Source organism: Euprymna scolopes, chromosome 13 (assembly GCF_053919585.1).
Source record: "Euprymna scolopes isolate OS-2025 chromosome 13, ASM5391958v1, whole genome shotgun sequence".
Taxonomy (NCBI): domain Eukaryota; kingdom Metazoa; phylum Mollusca; class Cephalopoda; order Sepiida; family Sepiolidae; genus Euprymna; species Euprymna scolopes.
In genome coordinates, this window is record NC_136494.1 from 104,501,398 (window position 1) to 104,525,237 (window position 23,840).

The 23,840-nt window shown below is 33.0% G+C and overlaps 1 protein-coding gene across 4 annotated transcripts in view; it reads left to right on the forward strand.

Annotated features, from left to right (window-relative positions):
* The window catches only part of LOC145292136 (vesicle transport protein SFT2B-like), an 84,450-nt gene that overhangs the window by 57,588 nt on the left and 3,022 nt on the right, over positions 1-23,840 (forward strand). For all 4 annotated transcript variants that reach the window (XM_080138255.1, XM_080138253.1, XM_080138256.1 and 1 more), the window contains 4 exons: positions 10,218-10,304; positions 17,135-17,220; positions 19,515-19,596; positions 23,151-23,186. In XM_080138255.1, the coding sequence (XP_079994381.1) occupies positions 10,218-10,304; positions 17,135-17,220; positions 19,515-19,596; positions 23,151-23,186 (291 nt within the window). The remainder of the gene's footprint in view (positions 1-10,217; positions 10,305-17,134; positions 17,221-19,514; positions 19,597-23,150; positions 23,187-23,840) is intronic.

Here is a 23,840-nt window from a genome sequence, read left to right on the forward strand (position 1 = left end):
GGTAATGCCTGTGACAATGGTATCATGACGAACAAACATGCACTATACTTGTCCCACACAAGGAGGTAATGTCTGAGAGGATGGCATCATTACATCAGAATGCATACTAAACTACTCCCTTACCCTCTAATTGAGATATTGAAATATAGTACATTTATCTAAAATATTATAGTAAACTGGATTGGTCATTAAACGATAGTAATATTATAAAGGTTTGACTTCAGATAGACAGATACTAAATCTCCATGAGTAAGATATAACGATAACAGGAGAGATACACTTATTAACACAGCAAGATGGATATCAGCATCAAATCATTCAATATTATTTCATCCGACATTCCAAGTTGAAATTCTAATATGATATTTTGTGCTCCTCTTCTCTTTCTGCAAAAGATGTCATCCTGTTTAAAATTAACTTTGTATTCAAATAGATACTGACACAGCCACACAGTGTTGCCTCAAGTCCTGCTAAGAAAGCAAAGCAATTACCCCTCCCCAATCATGTTACTTTTTGAACTCTCCCTACAACTGCTTCTCACTCTTCTTCACCTATGAGCAAACTGGTTCAATATAAAAAAAGAAAAGCATCAGTAGCTGATTTTTTTTTTTTTTTTTTTTTTTTTTGTATGGAGGTCGCTACTTATCAAGGCCTGGAAGCCACTCGAGGATAAGGGTTATTGCATGTACAGTAATCAATGGGATAGTATCATAGTAATTGTTAGTATTGGAGATTTGATAAAGTGTCTTACTTAAGGGGGCGGTTCATCAGGAATTTGTTTATGTTGGACTTGAAGACATCCAAGTTGTAGTTAGGTGGGAAACAGGCAAACGGAAGAGAGTTCCACAGGCGTGCACTTCTAAGAAAGAAGCTTTGCTCATGGAATCTACGCTTTGATTTAGGCACAGATAAAGAGTGGGGAAAATTAATGACAGTGGTTTCAGCTAGATGGGTGTTTATCATGAAAGATTGGTGAGGGGGGACGAGAGATAGGAGCTCAGATGAGCATTTGCCATGGAAATAACGATAAAACAAATACAGGCTACGTCTCTTCTGTGGGAGAGAGGTTGCAGATTGATTGGTTGACCTAACTTTAGTGTTCTTTTTCAAACGTTTGTCAGTCAGAATGAGAGTAATTTTTTTTCTGACCCTTGGTGCATTAATTTAATTCCTTAACTAAGACCATTTTGGAGGTCATGATGAATTTGAATATGTAAGTTTCTGAATTTTAGCCAGATACAAGAAAAATTATTTTTATATATAATAGACTAGCCTGCCCATGTCCTGGCACTGCTCGGGAAATTAGATTAAGTGACAAAATGTTATTACCATTAATAGTAATGATATTATTGATAATCTATATATTAATACGACAGCGTGTGTGTTATTTTCTGCGTCACGCTTACATCCGGGTCGTTTGTTATGTACTTCCATTTCTTGTTATAAATAATTTTACCAAGAATTCTTCATAAGTTTAGGTTTCAGTTTTGTTTATAGCTGATGGCACTTAGTCATCTATTTTTTTTAGAAATAATTTTATCAAGAATTCTTCATAAGTTTTGGTTTCGGTTTCAATTATGGCTGAAGGAACTCAAGTTATATATATATATATATATATATATATATATATATATATATTTTTTTTTTTTGTTCCATAAGTTTTTATTTCAGTTTCGATTTAAGCTAATGCACCTAAGTCATATGGATTTTTTATTTTTGAAATCGGAACTTTAAAATATATAAAAATCAATAGAACTGCAAGAATTAAAATATCATATTTAAGCATACTTTACAACCAGACTTCGCCAGGCGTTCGTGTTAGCTTTGATAAAACTTTTGCAGTTTTAACAAAAAGCTACAATAATATCAGAGCGTCTCCATTTACACTGAACATCTACAGAATGCCAAAATCAATATATTACATATGAATGAGTCCCCGTGGAATTTCCACAGGTCCTGCTAGTAGTATTAATAATAGTAATGCAGAGAAAAATGATGCATATAATAAGGATACTACTGATAACAGTATTCGTAATGATATTGATAGAACTAACCATAACGGTGAAATAATATTAAGACAAATAAAATACTAAAGATAATGGGAATAAATGAAACAACAATAGTAACATTAATAACAATATTAATCATTGGAATAATTATAACATTGACAATAGTAAAAATATTAATAATAATAATAGAACAAAAATACTACTACTAATAGTAATATTAAAAACAAAATATGAAGAATGTAGAAAATTAAAATATTTCATTATATTTTAGGGGTACGAAACTTTATTATAGCTGTTAAAAAAGGAAGACTGAGTTTTTTTTTTTTTGTATCCATGGTAAAAAGGACAGGGGGAAAACATTTAATGGAGGTTGAAAAAAAAAAAAAAAAATTAACTAAATAAGGGGGTAGAGTCAGCCAACCGGATTTCGCCCTAACTTTTCAAAGCCGAATCAAAGTTTTTTGTATAGAGAAACTAATTTAAATGGGGGAATGACTAAAATAAAATCAAGCTATCGGGGGAGGGGGGGAACGACTAAAATGACTTCGTTTCTCCATTGTATAATTATAACTAGGCACCGCCAAAACTAGGGTGGGGGGCAGGTAAGTACTTTTTGACGGACCGTCTTTTTAAAAATCTACCAAAAATCAGGTAATTATCCAATCAATACGAAATTTTCAGCGATTATTAAGAGAAGAATGAACTTTATAACAGTGTACTTATTTTTCATAAACGATGTTTATATTTATATATATTTTTTCTTGCTTACAAAACCCCCCTTTGTTTTGAGGGGGTTCCAAATATGCTTAAAATAATCATCTGAAACTGAACAAAACATAGTGTTGTTGTAAGAGACAGGATTATAGATTTAAAAAAAAAAACAAAAAAAAACTTCTTTGCATACTTTATTTTGATGTCTGAATATCAGAACTTCGATTGTGTTTAATTATCCCGCTTTTGAGTTTTGAAGTGTGAAATTCGGTGAATATGTTAAGTAAAATAATTAATTTAAGTTAAGCAAAACAAAAAAAAATTTTTTTAATATTTATACGAAAAAAGCCATTTTAAAATCTTTGATAAATAAATTAAGTTTCTTTTTAGTGAGCCGAATAATGCATGACCATTATTAAACAGGGCATGCTTTGAAGAATCGATACAAAAAAAAAAAATTTCGATAAATATTGTGCCCTTTGTGTTAAAAATAGCATCATTTTTTCGATCCCGTTTGAAAACGTTTGCCGCCTTTCGACTACGGTGGACCAAACGCGCTGAAATAATTTTTTTTATTCTGCTTTAAATTGTCCCCCCCCCATTTTGGGGAGCCTGGCCCCCACACACATACACATAAAAAACCAAACTCATACAAATGGTCACCCATCTGGTATTGGCCAGCCTCAGCGTTAATAATACATTGAAATTTTCGTCACTGAAAAATAAGTTTTTTGGGGCCTGTTTGGTCTTCCATAGTTTGCTTTTTATCAAGTACAAATGTAAACATTGTCTAAATCGACGCGAAGTAACTGGTTGCCTATATGAATAAGTGGAATTATTTGAAATCCAGGTACTTATATTAGAATATTTTTTACATATTCTCCTAGAAAATCACCCTAAATCTTAGACAACAAATAAATAAAATAATTATTTCAAAAACTTTTCTTTTTTTTTTTAACTATTTATATACGTTTTTTGTGCAAGACAAAAAATGTCAATTGTTAACTTTTGGGGAAAATTTAACATTTAAAATTTAATTAAAAATAGTAGAAAAAGTTTTACATTATTCTGCTTTCTATATGATAAAATTCAGGGTTTTTATCTTCCTGGAAAAAAAAAAAGTTACTCAGAAATAATGGATTTTAATAAATGTAATTTCGTTTTAAAAAACAACAGCAACTTGATTTTTCGGCCATTTTTGGCGGTGTCTAATTATAACGATAGATTTATTTTAGTCGTTCCTCCATTTTTTTTTTTCTTTTCAATAGTTTGATTTTATTTTAGTCGTTCCCCTGTTTGAATTCATTTCCCTATACAAAATAATAAAACAAAAAAAAAACTTGATTCGACTTTGAAAAGTGAGGGTGAAATCCAGTCAGCTGACTCTACCCCCTTATTTATTTTTTTTTCAACCTCTGTTAAATGTTTTCCCTCCTTTTTACCATGGATACAAAAAAAAAAAATCAGTCTTCCTTTTTTAACAGCTATAAAAATGAAAATAGTATTACTAGTAAAAATTATTAGCAATACTAAAATCTTCACCAATCTCAATAATAATAAAAAAAAAAAACTATAAAAATGAGGGTGTGTAACAAACTAACTCCCATTGCTTATGTCAAGAATGACTTAATAATCTTCTTCCGTGAACTGTCCATAATGAAATAATATTATTTAAAACACAGTTCTTAAATTGACGGTGGAGAGCTTTAACTATTCTATACTCTCAGCAAACAAATTGATATATAAAAATGGGGAACTGAAACTCTCTCTGAAAGTTATATTATGACTGAAGATATATGTATGATAATGTTGACACTCTTTAGCTACAAAAACAAAATGGAGTTCAGAATAGTTTTATGTAAAAACGGAAACTGACTGAAACGAAATACAAAACCGGCACACCACTCAAGAAATTGAATTTTTAAATTTAAAAAATTTTTTTTATTTATTTTTATTCAATTTTCACTCCAAACAAGGCACAGTGCCAGTTTGAAGTAGGGGGGGGGGAGGCTACTATCAAAGACATAAGTTGCAGGGATATTATGAAGGGAGATGAGCAGCAAGATGTCTGTTCATATTACACTTGAACTTCTGTATGTCAGTACAATTGGAAAAGCAGAATCTCGGAAGGGAGTTCCAAAGTCTAGCAGTTCTGAAGAAACTATTGGAGTAGAAGGCTTTCTTACACCTAGGGATCTCTACTGTGTAGGGGTAGGATTTAGCTGCTTTTTGGGTTTGCCAGGGGGTATTTACATTGAGGGGGCACAAGTGTTTGTAGTTCGTCAGAGCATTCACCATTAAAATACTTGTAGAAGAGACAGATGCAACATTTCGTCAATGGGACAGAGGTTGAAGCTTAGATGACAGTTCCTATCAGGTGTGTGACCCTTTTTTTTTTTTTTTTTTTTTTTTTTTTTTTTTTGAGCCCTGTCCAGGAGTGAGAGGCTAGTAGCAGATGCACCAGCCCAAATGTGACAACAGTACTTCATACATGGGTGAATGGTGGCCTTGTAGAGGTACAGGATACTTTCAGGCATAAGTAGCTTTCTAGCATGGTAGAGAGAACTCACCTTCTTTGCAGCAGCCTTGGCAATGCTCTCAATGTATCTGTTCCAATTCATGTTCCCTGTGAACGTTAGGCTGAGGAGTTTAAAGTACTTACTTACAGGTAATGTGTTTTTGGCCATTACTATTGGTGGTAGAAAAAGTTTCTTGTAATTATTGAAGGAAACAAGCTTAGTCTTGGCAGCATTAAATGTAACCATCCATTTTTGTTCCCATTCCACTATGGATTGGAGGTCTTCCTCTAGTGTTTCTGCATCCTTAGATATGTGTTCATTAATTTTCCCCTCGTGCCTGTTATAGAGCATGATGTCATCAGCAAATATACCAATTTCAGAGATAATTTTTATCAGGGAGGTCATTCATGAATATTAGGAATAGTAAAGGTCACAGGATAGACCCTTGAGGTACTCCCACATTTATATCATATTGTTTAGATGTACAACCATAGAGGACAACCTGGATTCTTCTCTTACTTAGGAAGGATTTAATTGCGTTATGTATTCTTCCAGTTATACCATATGATTTGATTTTCCTTAGAAGACCATCGTGCCATACCTTGTCAAAAGCCTTGGATATATTGAGGGCTACAGTTCTACCCTCCCCAGCTTTGTCTAGTGAACAGTATATACGTTCAGAGATTAAAGTTTGAATATCTGTTGCAGAACGAGCATGTCTAAATCTATATTAATGGTCAGTCAGAAGTTTAGCAGTTGTAAGGTGGTTGGCTAGAACTTGATTTATTATGGACTCAAATATTTTGGCAAAAAGCGGGAGGAGGCTAATGGGGCGATAATTTAATGCATCAGTTCTTTCACCAGGATTCTTGAAAACTGGTACCACAAAAGCAGTTTTCCAACAGTCAGGAAAGCAAGATTCGTTAAGGTATTTGTTGTAAAGTTTGGAGAGAACTAGAGCAACCTCAGCAGAGCATTTTTTTAATAGCACAGCCAGGATGAGATCAGGTCCACATGCTTTCGAGGTGTTTAGATTTTTTACGATACTATGCACTTGAGAAGGGGTGATTTTCAGATCATCTAGTGTGGCATCTGTCCGCAAAGGAAAGTCAGGAAGGGAGTGGGTTGCTGGGTTCAATGTGGAGTTTGAGGCAAATCGACTCATTACATTACATTACACCATTTTGAACTTATATATATATATCAGTTCAAAATGTCGGAATGTAAGCAAATAAAGTACTTGCAGCTTCTCTTCCAATTTTCGGATTTTTTAATCATGTCCAAATGCATTTTATTTCTTTTTGGTGGATTAATTGTTGCTATTTCTTCTGATGAGTTAAGGGCAAAATAGATTCATTGATTGATATAATAAAGTGAATGATTTTGTGGTACGAAACAGATACTGTCAAGAAGTTTAAATGTCAACTGATCAAAGGAATAAATTGTAAAATGGTCAACATCATGAAATTTGGAATATAGACTTTTGTCATTAATTCATATATATATGTATATATATATTTTTTTCCTCTCTCTCTCTCTCTTTATCTCTATATCTTGACGTGTGCTAAATTTTTTTTTTTTTTAAATCTGCTCAGATTAAAATAAAGGAAATTACACCATTTTTGGCCCAAACTTCCTGTGATGGGGATATTTTGTTTTACACATAAAGGTTTACCCACCACCCTTAAGTTTTTTTTCTGCCTCTTTGTACATGGATTTGTCAGAACAACCTGATATGAGGATACTTTGCTCTATAAATAAACCCTGGTCAAATATTAAAAATAACATAGCATTCAAAGCCTATATACCCCCCCCCATCTGTGTGATTATACACTGACTCATACAAGTAATGTTATCTCGAATAACAACACAAAGTTGGATATTTCACTAGACTAGAAGAATTCTGGTCCTGAAATCCAACAAGACCAAGCAAAAGACAATAAAAATAAACTAACATAGTTAATTGATCTATTGGGAGAGGAACATTATTATTCTTCACTGCTTTATTTTGTTTGAGAGCTAAATAAAAATCTTAAATGAACACCCGAATATGCACCAGTCATGATCGTCACATTCACTTGTGTTTACTTTTTGGATATTACAAGTGTGACTCACTTCCTCAATAGAAAACTTGCAGAATGAGTTTTTCTTAACAAAACCAAAACACACTAGTGCCACTGACAGTGTTTACGTCTAGGAATCCAACCTGCCCAGAGAGACACATTGGATCAATCACTCAGCAGCCCTCAGAAAAATCAACTGTCCTGTTGAACGTTCAACTCCCGCTCTTCCTCATCCTCCTTCGGATGGTTAGCTTTTACTGCCTCTTCTTTTAATCTGGAATCTTTTCATCCCTTGACTGATCCTGGGCTTTTGTTAGTGATCATCATTCGACTACCCAGTGATCATTAAATTAAATATAAGCTACCAGAACCAGTTTGTCTGCAACTCCACACTGGACCCTTCCAACCAGTTTGCCTGCAACTCCACACTGGACCCTTCCAACCAGTTTGCCTGCAACTCCACACTGGACCCTTCCAACCACCCCCTACCTGACTTTCCTATGCGGACAGACGCCACGCTAGACGATCTGAAAATCACCCCTGCTCAGGTGTATGCTATCATAAAAAGCCTTGACACTTCAAAAGCATGTGGACCCGATCTCATCCCAGTTGTGCTATTAAAAAAGTGCTCAGCCGAAGTAGCTCCAGTTCTCTCCAAACTCTACAACAAATGCCATAATGAAGCTTGCTTTCCGGGCTGTTGGAAAACTGCTTCTGTTGTACCAGTATTCAAGAATACTGGCGAAAGGACTGACCCATCAAATTATCGCCCCATTAGCTTCCTCCCACTTTTTGCCAAAATATTTGAGACCTTACTTAACCATGCTCTAGTCCATCACCTTACAGATGCTAAACTTCTGACTGACAAATAATATGGATTTAGACAAGCCCATTCCACAGCAGACATTCTAACTGTAATCTCTGAACATATATAACATTCACTGGACAAATATCTAAGGCTTTTGACAGGGTATGGCATGAGGGTCTCCTCAGGAAAATTAGATCATATGGTATCACTGGTGAATACTTAACATAATTAAATCCTTCTTAGATAAGAGAAAAATCCAGGTTGCCCTTGACGGTCGTACATCTAAACAATATGATATAAATGCGGGAGTGCCCCAGGGTTCTATCCTTGGACCTCTATTGTTCCTGATATTCATAAATGAACTCTGCGACAAAATTGCCTCTGAGATGGGTATGTATGCTGATGACACTACACTCTATGGCAGGCACGACAGGAAGACGAATAAACACATTTCTACAGAAATGGCAGAAACACTAGAGGAAGACCTCCAATCTGTGGTGGAATGGGGACAAAAGTGGATGGTCACGTTCAATGCTGCCAAGACTAAACTAGTTTAATTCAACTGAACTAGTTTCATTCAACCCTCTCTACCACCTATAGCAATGGACAACGACTCTTTATCTGAGAGTACATCTTTCAAACTCCTTGGCCTAACGTTCACAGGAAACATGAGTTGGAACAATTATATTGAAGGCATTGCCGGGGCCGCTGCAAGAAAGGTGGGCTCTCTCTACCGTGCTAAACAACTACTAACACCCGAAAGTATCCTGTACCTCTATAAGGCCACCATTCGCCTATGTATGGAGTATTGCTGTCACATCTGGGCTGGTGCATCTGCTACTAGTCTCTCGCTCCTTGACAAGGTTCAAAAGAGTCGCAAACCTGATAGGCTCTGAACTGGCATCTAAGCTTCAGCCTCTGTCCCATCGACGAAATGTTGCATCCCTCTGCCTTTTCTACAAGTATTTTAATGGTGAATGCTCTGACGAACTGCAATCACTTGTGCCCCCACGACGTGAGCACCCTCGACAAACCCGACAGGCTACTAAATCCCACCCCCACACTGTAGAGATCCCTAGATGTAAAAGATCTTTTTACTCCAATAGTTTCTTCCCCAGAACCGCTAGACTCTGGAATTCCATTCCAGGTCCCTGCTTCCCCAACAGTACTGACGTGCAGAAGTTCAAGTGTAACGTGAAGCGACATCTTGCTGCCCAAATCCCTACATAGTATCCCAGTAGTGGTTGCCCCTGATAGTAGCCCTCTACACCAAAGTGGCCTTGTTTGGGGTGAAAATGTAATAAAAAAAAAAAAAAAAGAAAGAAAAAAACCTATACCTCACTCCTAAACGGATGCTAAAATTGAACTTGGTGTACTTTTAATAGCTGGTTTACCCTTTCAATCAGTTTTATAATTAGTCTTTCATAAAATATTGTCTAATACTGTCAACTAAATTCTGTTGAAATTTCTTAAATGTGTCTTATTCTGAGCCAAAAGACTTTCTTTTATTGTGCATTTTTACCCCTAAATAACAAAACTTTTTAAAAAATTTCTTTCAGATGTTTTAATTTGAGGTAGACATTATTCAGGTGACCTTTTTCTTTTTGTACTTTGTTGTATTGGCTTTATATTATTCTCTTAGAATGTATTTGCATATATGATAACCACTCATGCATGCATTATTTTATTTATTTTTTTAACTTATGTGTATATGTAGTATCAAATAGTTTACTTATTGACACAAAGGATTTGTGAAAAAAAAATTAATCTCCCCTTCACTAAATCCGAAACTAATCAAACAAGAATTTAAAAAGTTACTGAAATAATCTCAATTCTAAGCCTTTTTCCTTTCTTTTTAATTTGTTAAAAAAATAATTTTAAAAACGTTGATTTATTTGATCTAAAATTCTGTTCCAAATTTTTTTTTTTTTTCTGTTTTTTAAATAATTCCAATGAATTTTTATTCCTATAATTTACTTTCTAGCAATTTGATCACAAATCTTTTTTGTTAATAAAGCAATACATATTGTATTAGTCATTTCTACCATATAAGATGACCACCATGCTATATGATTATAACCTACATTATTTTTTATGTTTTTTGTAGATTTCGGATGCCTCTACTCTCAGTTGGTCAACACGAATCAAAGGCTTTGTGATTTGCTTTGTTCTTGGGGCAGCTTTTTCAATTCTGGTAAGGGCTTTTTTGTTTCTTGTATAATTCTGTCAGATTTATTTCAATACAAAAAATAACTATTGCATGATTATTTTCTTCCCTTCATAAATGCATAGATTCTTTCTCTCAGGTATCATTTCTTAGTCATCTGAGGTCCGACAATGACAGCCATGACTCCATGATCAATCAGTCCTTATGCAGCTGTACAGTCCAGTATGTGATCCACACTGTCACAAGAACAACTGAGAACATTGACAGGTGATCTCAATCTCGCTTTTGTGTTATGCCTGCTTGAAATTCTTTGCCAAGGTCTTTCGGTGCCAGCATCCAAAAGATCTTATGTTCCAAATTGTTGAATTGAAAGAAATTATTTCTTGCATCTATTTAATCCGCAAAATGGTGTTTCTTGGTGAATACAATTGCCATGCAAATATATTCTGAATGAACTATGTTTTAAAAAAATGTTCTCTTTTCTGGGCTTCATTGTAGTATGGCTCTTAAACCGGGCCCATTCAGGAACCTAGCTTTCTGCTGAAAGCCGTTCCCACTCAAGCCCAAGTGCTGAGAACCACTAATACCCCTTTGTCACTAATGTATAAGTGATCTAACTTAAAAATCCTCGGTATGTTTTGATCTCGAGTCTGCCCTATCAGCTAGGGTTGTAAAATACATTGACCGCATCTCTATAAAAAGATAATCACCCCCCCCCCCACGACACACAATGAGTCCACCTATTGGTGCTGATCACTGATGCCTAGATACAGAATCCTGGTGGTTGAGCAGTGTGTGTCTTGATTTTCTAAGTGTTCATGTGACTTGCAACATTCTACTTTGGACCTCAATTATGCTAGATGGATCAATCTGGTGGTCAAGTCAAACCATAGCATGTAAATATTTATTCTCGATCGTATTCTTCAAAGTACATGTGATGCAAACACCCATTTTTTTTTTTTTTTTTTTTTTTTTTCTTATATGTATAGGTGTTGGCTAAAAGTCAGTTGTGTTGAGAGAATAGATCTTCAATTTATGTTGAATCGTAAATCACAAGTTACGGAGGGGGTGGAGTAGTATTGGTTGGTGCTTAGAATACTATTATTTTCTCAATCGAGATGAATGGAGTTTTGTCTTCTACTACTTCCACCCTTTGGGTGAATTCACCACAAAATTTGAACACATTAATGAATGATGGAGCACAGAACTAATGAAAACCAAATCAAAATAATACGGAATCAAAATTCTATCTTGCTTCCTTCTGATAGATTGAGTTTCTTCACTATGGTGACTGTGATACATTTAGAAAAGGGAGATTCTGTGGAAAAAAAAAACCTAAACCAAATAGAGGCAACCTGTTTGCTCTGTTAGGCAATCTTTTAATGAGGGTGTCACAAACAAAATATCTGCTTTCAATATCTCATAAGCCAACACGGAAGTAGTAAGCATGAATAAAATCTATCATAAGAATGGTCATCTCAGTGCGCGATTTGGTCTAAGCGAAGATAGTGAAGTATTTACTAAGTGACAAAGCAAGCACTCATTAGAACTACTAACTGGGACAACATTCTACAATGCAAATATTAAAACGACATTCTACAATACAAATATTAAAACATATCCACATTAGGAGAAACTCTATACTCATGGGAGGTAATTAAATACCCTGAAATTGTCACACTTCATAGAAAAAAATAAAATTAAACTTCAAATACTGTAGTTTGATATGCAATAATTTGCATATCAAAATCTACATACCAAAATGACGTAATAAAAGATCTGAAGTAAAGATGGCGATGAGTCGAGTTTGGAGAACTGGACTAAATGGATCGGAGATTATAACAGCGGTAGAATGCTGACAAAAGTCCAGTTTGATTTGATTACAAGCTATTCCGGCAAAGAACTTTGAAAATTGATAGTGTCGAGAGAATGGGAATATTACATGATATATGTCGAATTTTTAAAGTTGAAGGCGTTGAAAAGGGAAAAAGATTGAACGAATCGTGTCAAGGTTTGGAGGTGTCAATAAGAAGAAAGACTGAAATGATTCTTGTTGACCTTTTAAAAAATTGAGTGTTGAGAATTGATGTTGAATTTTAAAAACTCACGGTAAGATTCGTTGGATTTTCTTTGTCGTCGTAACTCGTGAATGTGTTGGAATACGATTCGATTAAATGTCGGAGGCACATTCAGAAGTCAATGAGAAAATTCGCCATGCTATGAATAATTTAAAATACGTACCTATTTATTTAAACACTTAACTGGTAGTTATTTTCATAAAAACATAAAATGTTTAATAGCATTTAAATGTAACGTGCTTTCAATACACTTTGGCAGAAGTTAATGATTTTTTTTTAATATGCGATTATTCATTTGAATGTTAAATGTGCATTTGAAAGTCAAAGTGAAAATTCGTCATGCCGTGGATAATTTATATACATATTCAAAAGCCTAACTTTGCAAAAATTTGATGCTATGGAAAAGTTAAATACGCATTCAAAGCTCAGACTTGGTGATAGTTTGTCAGGCTATGAAGAATTCTTTATATGCACATGTAAGTCGAACTTTGAAAATTTGTTGTTTTATAGAAGTTTGAATGGCAATTAGTGCTGGACATTGAAATTTGGTTGTATTTGAAAATAAAATAAAAAAAGTTACAAGAGCTATTTTAATGAAAGTACAATTTTTTTGTTTTTGAAAAAAAAGTCGTTTTTTAAATGAGACATTCGGTGTGTCTAGCAGGGGTCCAAATGGCTATGGTAGAGACTAGCAGGGGACGGATTGGCTGAGGTGATCTTTAAAAATCAACGGGGGAGATTTAGTTTTGATAGATGGCGGGGAGTTGAGTTTGGAGAACCGGACTGAACAGATCGGGGATTATAACGGCAGTCGAATGCTGACAAGAGTCCAGTTTGATTTGATTACAAATACATGATTTTCTCAGATTTATTGTCTAACATGGCAGCGTTTTTGGAGAGAAAGCTTAAATCATACTTACATACATGGAATATTGAAAGATATCACTTGGAAAGTGATAATCATAGTCTGGCTTTTTAACTATGTGAGTATTAGGGGGAATGAAAACAAAGAAGAAAGGAAGCAAATATGACCGATAATTCATAAACTTGCAAATACATATTACAAAACTAACATCACATGGTTTTACCATTTATGTGCAACACATTAAGGCACAACAAATGTACGACAACTGCTGCTGCTGGTTCTCTATTTGTGATATTAAGGCACGACAAATTTACGACTGATGCTGCTGATTCATGTGATATTTAGGCATGACTAATGTATTTTGTTTTTGTCTTTTTGTTTTCTTGTTTTTTTTTTTTTTGTTTTTTTTTGCTAAAAATCTTTATAAAATATAAAAAGTTTTTTCAAAAATACATGTTAAACATAAAAAAGTTCCCTAAGTTAAAAGAAAAAAATTAAACCAATGAAGTATAAAACTTTTAACTAATCTTGTTCTGCTGTGTTCTTTTACTTTTTAAATTCGTAAATGTTTTTTTTTTTTTTTTGTTATAGTGTTTTTAGTTTTGTTTTTTTCTAAAAGAAGAATGCAAAGTGTGTGTGTGTGTGTGTATATATATATATATATATATATATATATATATATATAAATAAAATTTAATTACTATAATAATTAAATACCTACAAACACTAGTGTTTCATCCTTTCGGGAATAATCAGTGCAGGGTGTCACGATTAATGCTAGTCGAGAGATTTGAACCCCGGCAAAAGAAGTCATGTTTGGCTTCATTAGCAAGGAACCGAACTACTCAGCTACTGAAAACCGCGAAAGATACAGTTGAAATTAAACATTTATTCTTTTTAAATGCTTTTAACGTCAGTCAGTGATCTAATCATTATATGATGATCTATGCATATAAATATATGTCAACAAATTATTTGATTCCTGCAAATTTCATTCCATCAGTCTGAAAAAAGATTTTTTTATAAAGATTTTTGAGCAGAAAAAACACAGTATGCCAGTCTGTCTAAATTAAAACCGGTTGCTTCTTGTTGTCCTTGACATAAGAATATGAGATTGCCTAATCATTACACAAATAAGTCATCAGTTGGAGCTTTTGTCATTCCGTAATTTGTCGTACATAATTAGTAAAAGCTAACATAATATAAAGAAACAGAAAATACGAAATAATGTTCTGTTTCCAAACAGCAAATTATTCGGATATTTTAGAAGAGATATCATTGTCTGTCAAGACAGAAGGAGGTCACTATAAATTGAACAACTTAACATTTGCTGCATTATAATATGGCGGCATTTCGTCACTCCTAGAGACACTACTGGTCATACATTCACCATCTTACAGCCACGTTTTTGTTGAAACCACTTCCCCCATTCTCCAAGCAGAACACAGCAGAACAAGATTAATTAAAAGTTTTATACTTCATTGGTTTAATTCTGGAACACCAATTTCCCAGTAGTAGACTAGAAACCCCTCCCCTTCCTTGGACACCTTTTATATCTATATCCTTACTTTTTTATGGGTTGTAGGAGAGATTCCAGTTTGCCATTTTCAACACTTTTCTGCTTTACTAGTATATCATGTGTATTTTCTGGGAGTTTTACGCGTTACCAGCCAGATAAGGCTGTCTGAAGTATCAGCTTCCTGACTTAAAATGCATCAGACATTGAAGTTATTGTTTATTTCCCCTTTCCCTTTGTAAAGCTCAATCATGTTCTGCAAAGCCAAAAACAAAAGCAACAATTTTCCACTACAAAACAACCAAACCAAATACTATAAATAAATATTTGAAGATATAAAGAACTTGAAGCATAAAAAACTTTTTTTCCAAAATTACTGGATTCAACATTAACCTGAAAAGGTTGTTTGGTTCTTTCCCATTGCAAGAAAGATACCAGGGTCAGAAAGTGGAATTGAGAAGTCAGTGCCACAATGGAAGGATACTCTGACTGGCAAAAAGTGCCTAAGCAGCCTCATCGGTATTCCCTGGTGAGGGAACTTCAGGTGATTAGCAATAAACTAACCCCTTCTCAAAGACAAAAATGCAAAGCCTGGGAGGATGGACCTCCTAGAACTGCACAGAATTAAACTCCCACCACAAAATCCACAGGGACCGGATCATTACAGAAATAGTCTAATCTCTGTTGATTTTGAGGGCTGAGGATAAAGATCTCTAGCCGATATATTGTAAAACAGAACCACCAAACCAAATCTATACATTACCTTCCCCTCTTGTTATATGTAATACTTGTTTTATGACAGGGAGCTTTCCGAATGCATCCCGTCACTAGGTGGCCTAATAATTGTCTTCACACATTGTGTCCCATGGTGGGACGTTTTATTTCTTGATCCAATTGTCTCTTGTGTCATGTCTGTGTTTCTTGATCCCTCTGCTGGTCCGGTCAGCTTGCTGCAGATGAAGAGTTCTCACCACAAACAAACGGAACTCTGGTTTATAAACAATAAGAAACTATTATTTTCTTCAGTTCACAATCGGACTACGAGCAAAATTGAATATAAGGGCATAAATAGAATTTTGTTATAACCTTCGGATTAGATTCCAAGTATAGTATCTGTTCTATCCTCAGTAAAATACTAAAATAAAATAAAAAAAATAAATTCTTTGGGGTTCCACTAATCACAGTTTCATTAAGAGGATGTGTGTAGGGCTTGGTTTTTCAGTTCTTTTATTTAGCCATTATATTTACTAAAGGGATATAACTGACTTTATTTTAGCAAGGAATTGATTCTCTTATGAAAACTCATTCCTCAAGGAAATTTTATAAAGAAGGGTTGTCTGTATAACCAGCTAGATCTAGAGAAGAATGGATTGGGCAGAGGAAATAAAGAATTTGGGAAAGAGAGGTGACTAAAGAAATAACAGTTGTCTCTGGGTCTTGATAAGTGGTAACCTCAAAGAAAAAAAGTTATGTTTTCCCTAGGCAACGTTGGGTAGCCCTGCTAGTAAAAAATAAAATATTTTTTATTAATTAGCCATTGACTTTCCATAAGACTTGCAAGTAATATAAATAAAACAGATGATATCTGTTGTTAATTAAAAAAAAAATTAGGCATTTCTACACTATCAGAACAAAATTTCAGAAATCAAAATACTGAATTTCACATGAAAACTATGGTATCTATGTATTCCTCGTATTTATTTTTAAGATGATTATATCCCAAAATTACAAAAATCGATAAGGTAGAAAATTATTTATTATAGAAAAATAAAATTTGAAGAAAATGATCGTATTTGTTTATGTAAGACACAGTTCAAAAGGGAGGTAATTTTCCACTTTAATGTAAACAAGATGGCCACAATTTTTCACCTGCTAACACGATTAAAGTTTTTTTTTTAATAATTTAGTAATATTCAGGTAATTTCGACTGCATAATTTGGAAGCTAACATTGTAATTTATTAGAATTGACAAAAAAAAATCAGTTAGAAACCATTGTTTTTTATCTGAAAACTCCATTTATCAACTACAAAATTTTGTTCTGATAGTGTAAAAGCGCTAAAGATTTTCTTTTTCTGAGTTTGCTTGTTTTCTTCTGCCTCTTCCCCTGTTGTTGTCTTCCTCTTTCCTTTTTCCTTTTTTCTTATTCTGTCATCTTTCTAACATTACCTCCGTTTTCACTGCAATATCACAAACTAAATCCCTGCAGATTCACATCCACTCTACTTTTATCTCTCCCAACTATTTCCCACAATGCACCACACTTTCACTCAATTTTCGTCTTCCAAGTCTTTTTGTTTATTCCAGTTCAGCATGGACCTATGCACAGTACAGCTTTTCTTTTGTCCTCATAACAAACCTGTTGCTCGTAATTGATGATCTTTATTACTTTTTTAACAGGGTTCCAGTTTGCTGTTTATTGCTAAAAAAGGATTAGTTCTTTTTGCTGTATTTTATACCCTAGGAAATATACTTTCACTTTCCAGGTAAGACGTTTTATACATACATTTCATTGTTAGACTATATTTACTGACAAATTGCTTTACTACATTGATTCAATGTGATGTGATACTATTATGTATATGATTAAAAGAGAAAAGGAGGAAAAACTATAACTTATGGGGGTAAATATTTGATTAGCCAAACAAAAGTATGGTAAGTGAAGTTAGTAGAAAGACATTGGGGTGGGGGGGGTCACGAAGGCACAAAAAGAGGATGGTTAATCTAAGTGTGGCAATGACTGGAATGAAAGGTCAATATATTTATAGTCAGTTTACGGACAGTTGATGACAGTCTTGAGTTGATGTCTCTGGGCAGATCAAGACACCTTTGACAGACCCAAGATGGGCTGACCTCAGTCGGCTGACAGTGTTGACTTCGACAGACAACTAAGATGTGGATGTTAGCATTTGGAGGGTCATTTTCCGCGGTGGTTGGTATTACATACTCTTGTTTCACTTGTGTTATTCTATTGTCTTTTTTAAAACTTGTGAGCCTGTGCTCACCCCTCTGCAGTCACCAAGAGACAAAAAGACATGAGAATGAATAAAGAACCATGATAAATGGTATTATGGTTGGCGATTGTCAAGAGGGACACACATGGTTCACAGTGATATTGCCTAAACCGTAATATTTAGATGAGTGACCATTTTGGGAATTGTAGCATGTAGTAGACTCCTCTTGGGCAAAGTACAAATCCATCTCTCCTCTCTCTTTATAGAGGAAATAGTTTCAGTTGCTTATTGTAGTAGTCAATAACCTTCTGGAGATTTTAATTATATAAATGGTACCAAAAGAAAAAAAAAGATAGAAATTACAATGATTATTAATGTAGCAACAAAGATTCATTGATAATGATCCGAAACCTGTAAAGGTCACTTAATCAACAATTTGTTTCTCTTAGGCTTATTTTTTTTATATATTTTGATCACACAGAATGCATGTTCAAATATTCTTCACTTAGGATGGAAATTTTTGTTGGAGTTCTTATATTAAAATAATGTGACATTTATTGAGTGGGTTTTTACCATTATTTTGCTTAATCTTCGATTTTTGAACGATTATTAAACATATTCCCCTTTTTTTATTGAATGTAGAGTTACTAGTAATTAAGTGATTATCGAAACTCCCCAGATGACCGTCTCCTATCTGCCATATTATTTTTCTTGTTCTAACATACAGCTAGGCACTATTTATGTTTCAAAGTAAATAAACTTTTCCAAATAAATTAAAAGACAAAAACTTATTCAAGTAGGTAGAAGAGTAACTTATCTTATCTTTGGTGACATTTATTTATTATGCATTTGTTTTTTTTTTTATCACTTTTTTGTTTTGTTGTTTATACTGCAAAATGCCCCTTAATAACTATTGCCCATTCACAACAACGACATTCGAGAATAAATTTCTTCAATAATTCACTTACCTTAAACTGAATAAGAGAATTTACTTGAAAATCAAAATTATCAGTCAAAATTCTTTTCAATTTTGTTTAAATAGTATTTATGGAAAGTAGCAAGTGAACCTTGGGTTTACTTTCAGCTGCCTCATAACTGGATTTCCTTATTTTATCTTCACATTCCATGAGATATTTCTGACAAAATGAAAAGAATTGGGTTGGAATCTATCTATATAACATTTATTTGTATTCATCAAACTACTGTCCTCATCTGGAGTGATTTTTACTACGCTTCATTCAATGTAACCTCCGACCTTCTTCAGGTGTATCTTGTCGAACTCTGGAATATTTCTGTCGAACTCGAGAATTTGAATGGAATTTTGAGTGGAACCCTTTATTTACTTCACTGGGGTAGCATGCTTTTGTTCCGTCAGCCATGACTAAATAGAGGTCCTAAGTAATTTGCAGTTGTATTTTTCCGTCGCCCACACTAAGGATTGAACCTTCAACCTTAAGGAGAATATCACTTTTTACGATTGATTTTTCCATGTACTCTAACCACTGTGCCATGAGTCCTTGCGGACTGAAGAAGGTCGGAGGTTACATTGGCCGAAATGTTGTGAAAATCACACTCAAAATAAGAACAGTAGTCTGATAAATCCAAATAATACGAATAATCAATCCTCATTTAAAAAATTCAGAAATGTCATAACATTTGTTTGGTAGTTTTTGACCTTGAATTTTTTTTTTTTTATAGCGCCTTACATCAAGTGGCTTCATGCGTTATCTGATTTTTTTTTTTTTTAAACTCTATAAAAAATTGGATTTTTTTTTTTTTTTCTAAATTTTTTTGTCAAATTTACTAAAAACAATTTTCTTTTTCAGCACTTGCTTTTTGATGGGACCAGTGAATCAAATAAAGAAAATGTTTGCCAAGACCCGCGTGATAGCAACAGTTTTGGTCTTTGTAAGCAAATTTCATCTTTTATTTTTATAATTCTTTCATTTTTCTCCTCATCAATTTGATTTCATTTCAAATTAATTTTTACTTTTGATTAATTCCCACCCTCTACTATTATGCATCAGCTATTTTAGTTTTATAATGGATTTTCAGTCTTCATGTTTTGGTCTCCTCTTCTGGTCATTCCTTTATGCTGTTGGCCACTGTTGTCCATCTAATGATGACTGCTGGGTTGAAAAACTCAACTCAAATTAAAGACACCTTCTCTTCAATAAAAAAGGAAAACTGCAAACAATTTTTATGTTAAACAGATGGTTAATTTATTGTGGTTTCGAATTATGTTCATGCAAGGGGAGAAAGACGGAGAGAGAATCCTAGCTATTTCTATCTACTTACCTCTTGTTGGTAAGTAACTTCTTACTTAAAAAAAAAAAAAAACTTCCTTTCTATGACATCACTCGCCATTCAGTTATCTTTTCTAACTTTCATTCTTACATTCTGCTGGTTTTAACCCTTTAATCCTACAACTCTATCCTTAAACATCATTTATACAGCCAAGCTAAAAACTACTTGTTAATCAAAATGGCATAGGAAATTTAGAAAAGGCATAGTATCTGAATCTATCTGTTAAGAAATTATTCTGCAAAATTGTTTGTTTTTTCACAATTGCATTTTTTAAATTTATTTATTTATTTATATTTTTATTTTTTATTAATGTCTGATGTTTTCTGTATAACTGCAGCTTAGTTTTAGTGTCTATTAAAGATGATATCCAGAAAGCTACTGAAGGAGAAAATGTTGATTTTTAGGCGATTTAGAAATATCCTTCCTATTTTAATTTTCATTTAATTATATAGCTGAGTGAATAAAATAATCGTATTTTTATTATGTTTGATGACCTATTGCATTTAATTACAATACTGCTATGTGCATTAGATCTGTGTTTACATTTTTTTAATTTATTAAGTATGGTTTCATTAGCTGAATTTCTGGTAAGCCTGCATTCAATAAAGGGAATAGGTTTATTAATGAGTTGGGAGTGGAATTTGGTTGTGTATGTATGTATATATATATATGGTGACCCCCCCCCCCCAAAAAAAAAAACGGGCCCCAACTATAATTAGGCCCCGTTTCTTAGTGTTTTGTCCGAATGAAATGAAACCTTGCTCACAACTAGTTTATTATATTCAAAACATCACATCTAGATACTAGGGTCTTTGGCCTTTTTTTTTTCTTCATTGACTGTAAAATGCTCAGAAAAACAATTGAATGACCTTTTTCTTTTGGGTCACCCTGTTTGTTTATATATATATATATATATATATATATATAGTGGGTTAACATTCTTCTTAATGTAAGGCTCCTACGTATTTGTCTGAATTGAAATAACATCTAGAAAGCTGGCTAATTTTCTATTAAGTACTACTACAATGAATGGTTAGACCTAATTTTGGCTGTTCCCTATATATGATTTCTCTAAAACTACCTCTTATAATCATACAATTATCTCTGTACAAACCAATAGGACTAGTTTTAAAAAAGTATCCTTGACCTGTATAGAATTATCAAACTATTGGCGGAATCCAAAATCCTATAGCAACATCAAAAACGTCCAAGATTTCAGTCTTTATTCATTATGTTAATCACCACCAATCTGCAATTTTTGTAATTGTTACGAGGGAGCATTTCTATAAAATAATAATAAAAACATTAATAAAACGGTTTAAAATGTGTGCTAACGTATTCTAGGCAGCCCTAATGATCAAATCTCAAAAGTTTTTAATTCACAAGAAAGGTCAGAGTATAGTAATAGAAAGTTTAGAAGGATTAGAAGTTTTTAGAAGTATCTAGAAAGCCCCAGAGGGTTCTGCAATAATCTAGAATGGGTTAAGATGCCATATAAATAAAAGTGGAGAGGGAAACAGATCAGTTATCAGCTTGGACCCATTAAGATAACCCTGGTCTATGATTCCTGGATAAGTCCAGCCGAAATAATCCAAAAAAGAAAAATTCATCCCTTCAATTCACAGAAAGTTGCAGAAAATGCCCTCTGGACTAGTTGTAAATACAATTTTGAAATATTCTCATTGACCAAACTTTTGAAAGAAAAAAAAAACAAAGAAATTTTATTGTCATTGAATTTCATTGTAAATAGAGTGAATAGCAACTCGAAGATTGGCTTGTTAGCAGTTCTTAATTTTGACTACCTCCCTTACCCTCATAACCCTCCACTTCCTCGTCCTAGTTTTCGACTTCGAATCTCAACAAGCCGTCTTTTCCTTTGTATTTGATTGTAGTAATCCAAAATAACTATCTCTGTTAACCGACTTTTTTTCTTCGTTTGTTTTGTTATTGTTGTAAATATTGGTGATCAACCTTATTTGTTTATTTTGTTATTGTTGAAAATAAAGGAAAATATCATTTTCCGAAAACTATATTTCATATCGTCCATATTTTTAATTGTTACACCTTTTGAACGTAACAGTAATGTTAATATTTTGCTTATAAATGTCTATAAACTTCCACAAATTCTGAAGTGAGATGTAAAAGAATAAAAAGCTCTCCAGAATTTGGATCAAAAGTGCAGTCTTCCTAATCACCAATACCTTCGAACCATGAACTGCTACTGTTTATCCATTGATTTAGTTCGAGTTTTCCATTTTATTTCTTTATTCATTAAAACATAATGTGTACAAACAACTACGACTGCATAGAGAGAAGTTTATTATAAATAATTATCAGGAGTAAATAAAAACTCCTAACTAAATTAGGGAGTGAGAGAAAGAAGTGGAAACTAATATAAAAGGAAAGAAAAAAGGCCAAGGTTCTTTACAAAAGCTATCAAATATTACTTTCTATAGTCAAAATGTATTCAAAAATTTAAAATAACATTTCAATAAAGTTTTGAAAATGAAAATCCCAGAAAAAGTATTTTTTTATGTAGATTTCAAAAGGAAATTTAACGAGTCAGCAGAAACTCCAGAAATAACACTTTTTTAAAGAAAAATTTCCAAATTTCTCCTCCTCAAAAAATAACATTGTCTATATGCCATGCAATGAAATACATAAATTAGCAAAGAGGCAGCAAAAGAAACCACCTTAAAACATTAGCATATTTGAGAAATCTGAATTGTATGGTTCATCAAGTTAAATAAAAAAAGATTATCTTGTAAAAACCTCCATGCCATAATTTCAAAGTCAGTTTTGATCGAAGAGCTTCTTATATCGAAAGCTTCACATTTTCTGAGACTTTTGATTTCAAAACTTTATTTAAATTTTATTTTTAATCTTTGAAAAGTTATCAGGCTTTATTTTTTGTATAATGAATATTGAGCTTCCTCATGACAATTTGGAAGAGATTCATATAGTTAACTCTATGCAAGTTTTTCTTATACAAATTTGACTGTAACTATATCAAATTTATATATATATATATATATATATATATATATATATTTTTTGTATTAATACATTTAAATAAAATTTGCCTATTTTGACAGATTTTTTAAAATAAATTAATTATTTTTTATTATTTTAATTATTTTTTTGTCTTTTTTCAGGTGATGTTTATATTGACTCTTATTTCTGCTTTTGCAGTGAGTATTGCTTTTTCCAATTAATTTAAACTTTTTGTCATACTTGGATGATGGCAGATCAAACTGCCAATTAAAAAAAAAAATGATGTAGTAGAAAAGTACATTACATTAAATATAACTCTAGAACTATCAAGTGAGGCTATTTTATAAAATAACTTTTAATAAATGATTTATTAAAATGTTTTATCTTATATAAAAGATCTAAATAATAAAGTTTTTCATGAATTTTCTATTAAGGTCTTGACTCACATTCATCAAAAGTTAGAATAAAGAAAATGATTTACTGAAACGAATTCAGTTTTATTAATTTTCTACAACCCACCCCCCTGAAAAAATAGGGGAGGGGGGTGCTCATGTCCAGAATTCCCCCTTATATTAAGAACAAATATAAAGAAAAATTTGTCTAATATATATACCCATTACAAAACAAAAATATATTACAAATTTACGTAAATCGATCATGTTTTTTTAGATTAAAAAAAAAAAAAAACATCAAATTTTATGAATAACAGAAGAGCAGCTGCCTTGTCTGCCATTTTGAAAACAATCTAACAAAAACAGAAATGACTCTGTAATTCAAGCTCACAAGATGTATGTTGTAATACCTACGAATTCCCATTAATCGGTTAAAAATTATCTTTGTAAAAATCAAAC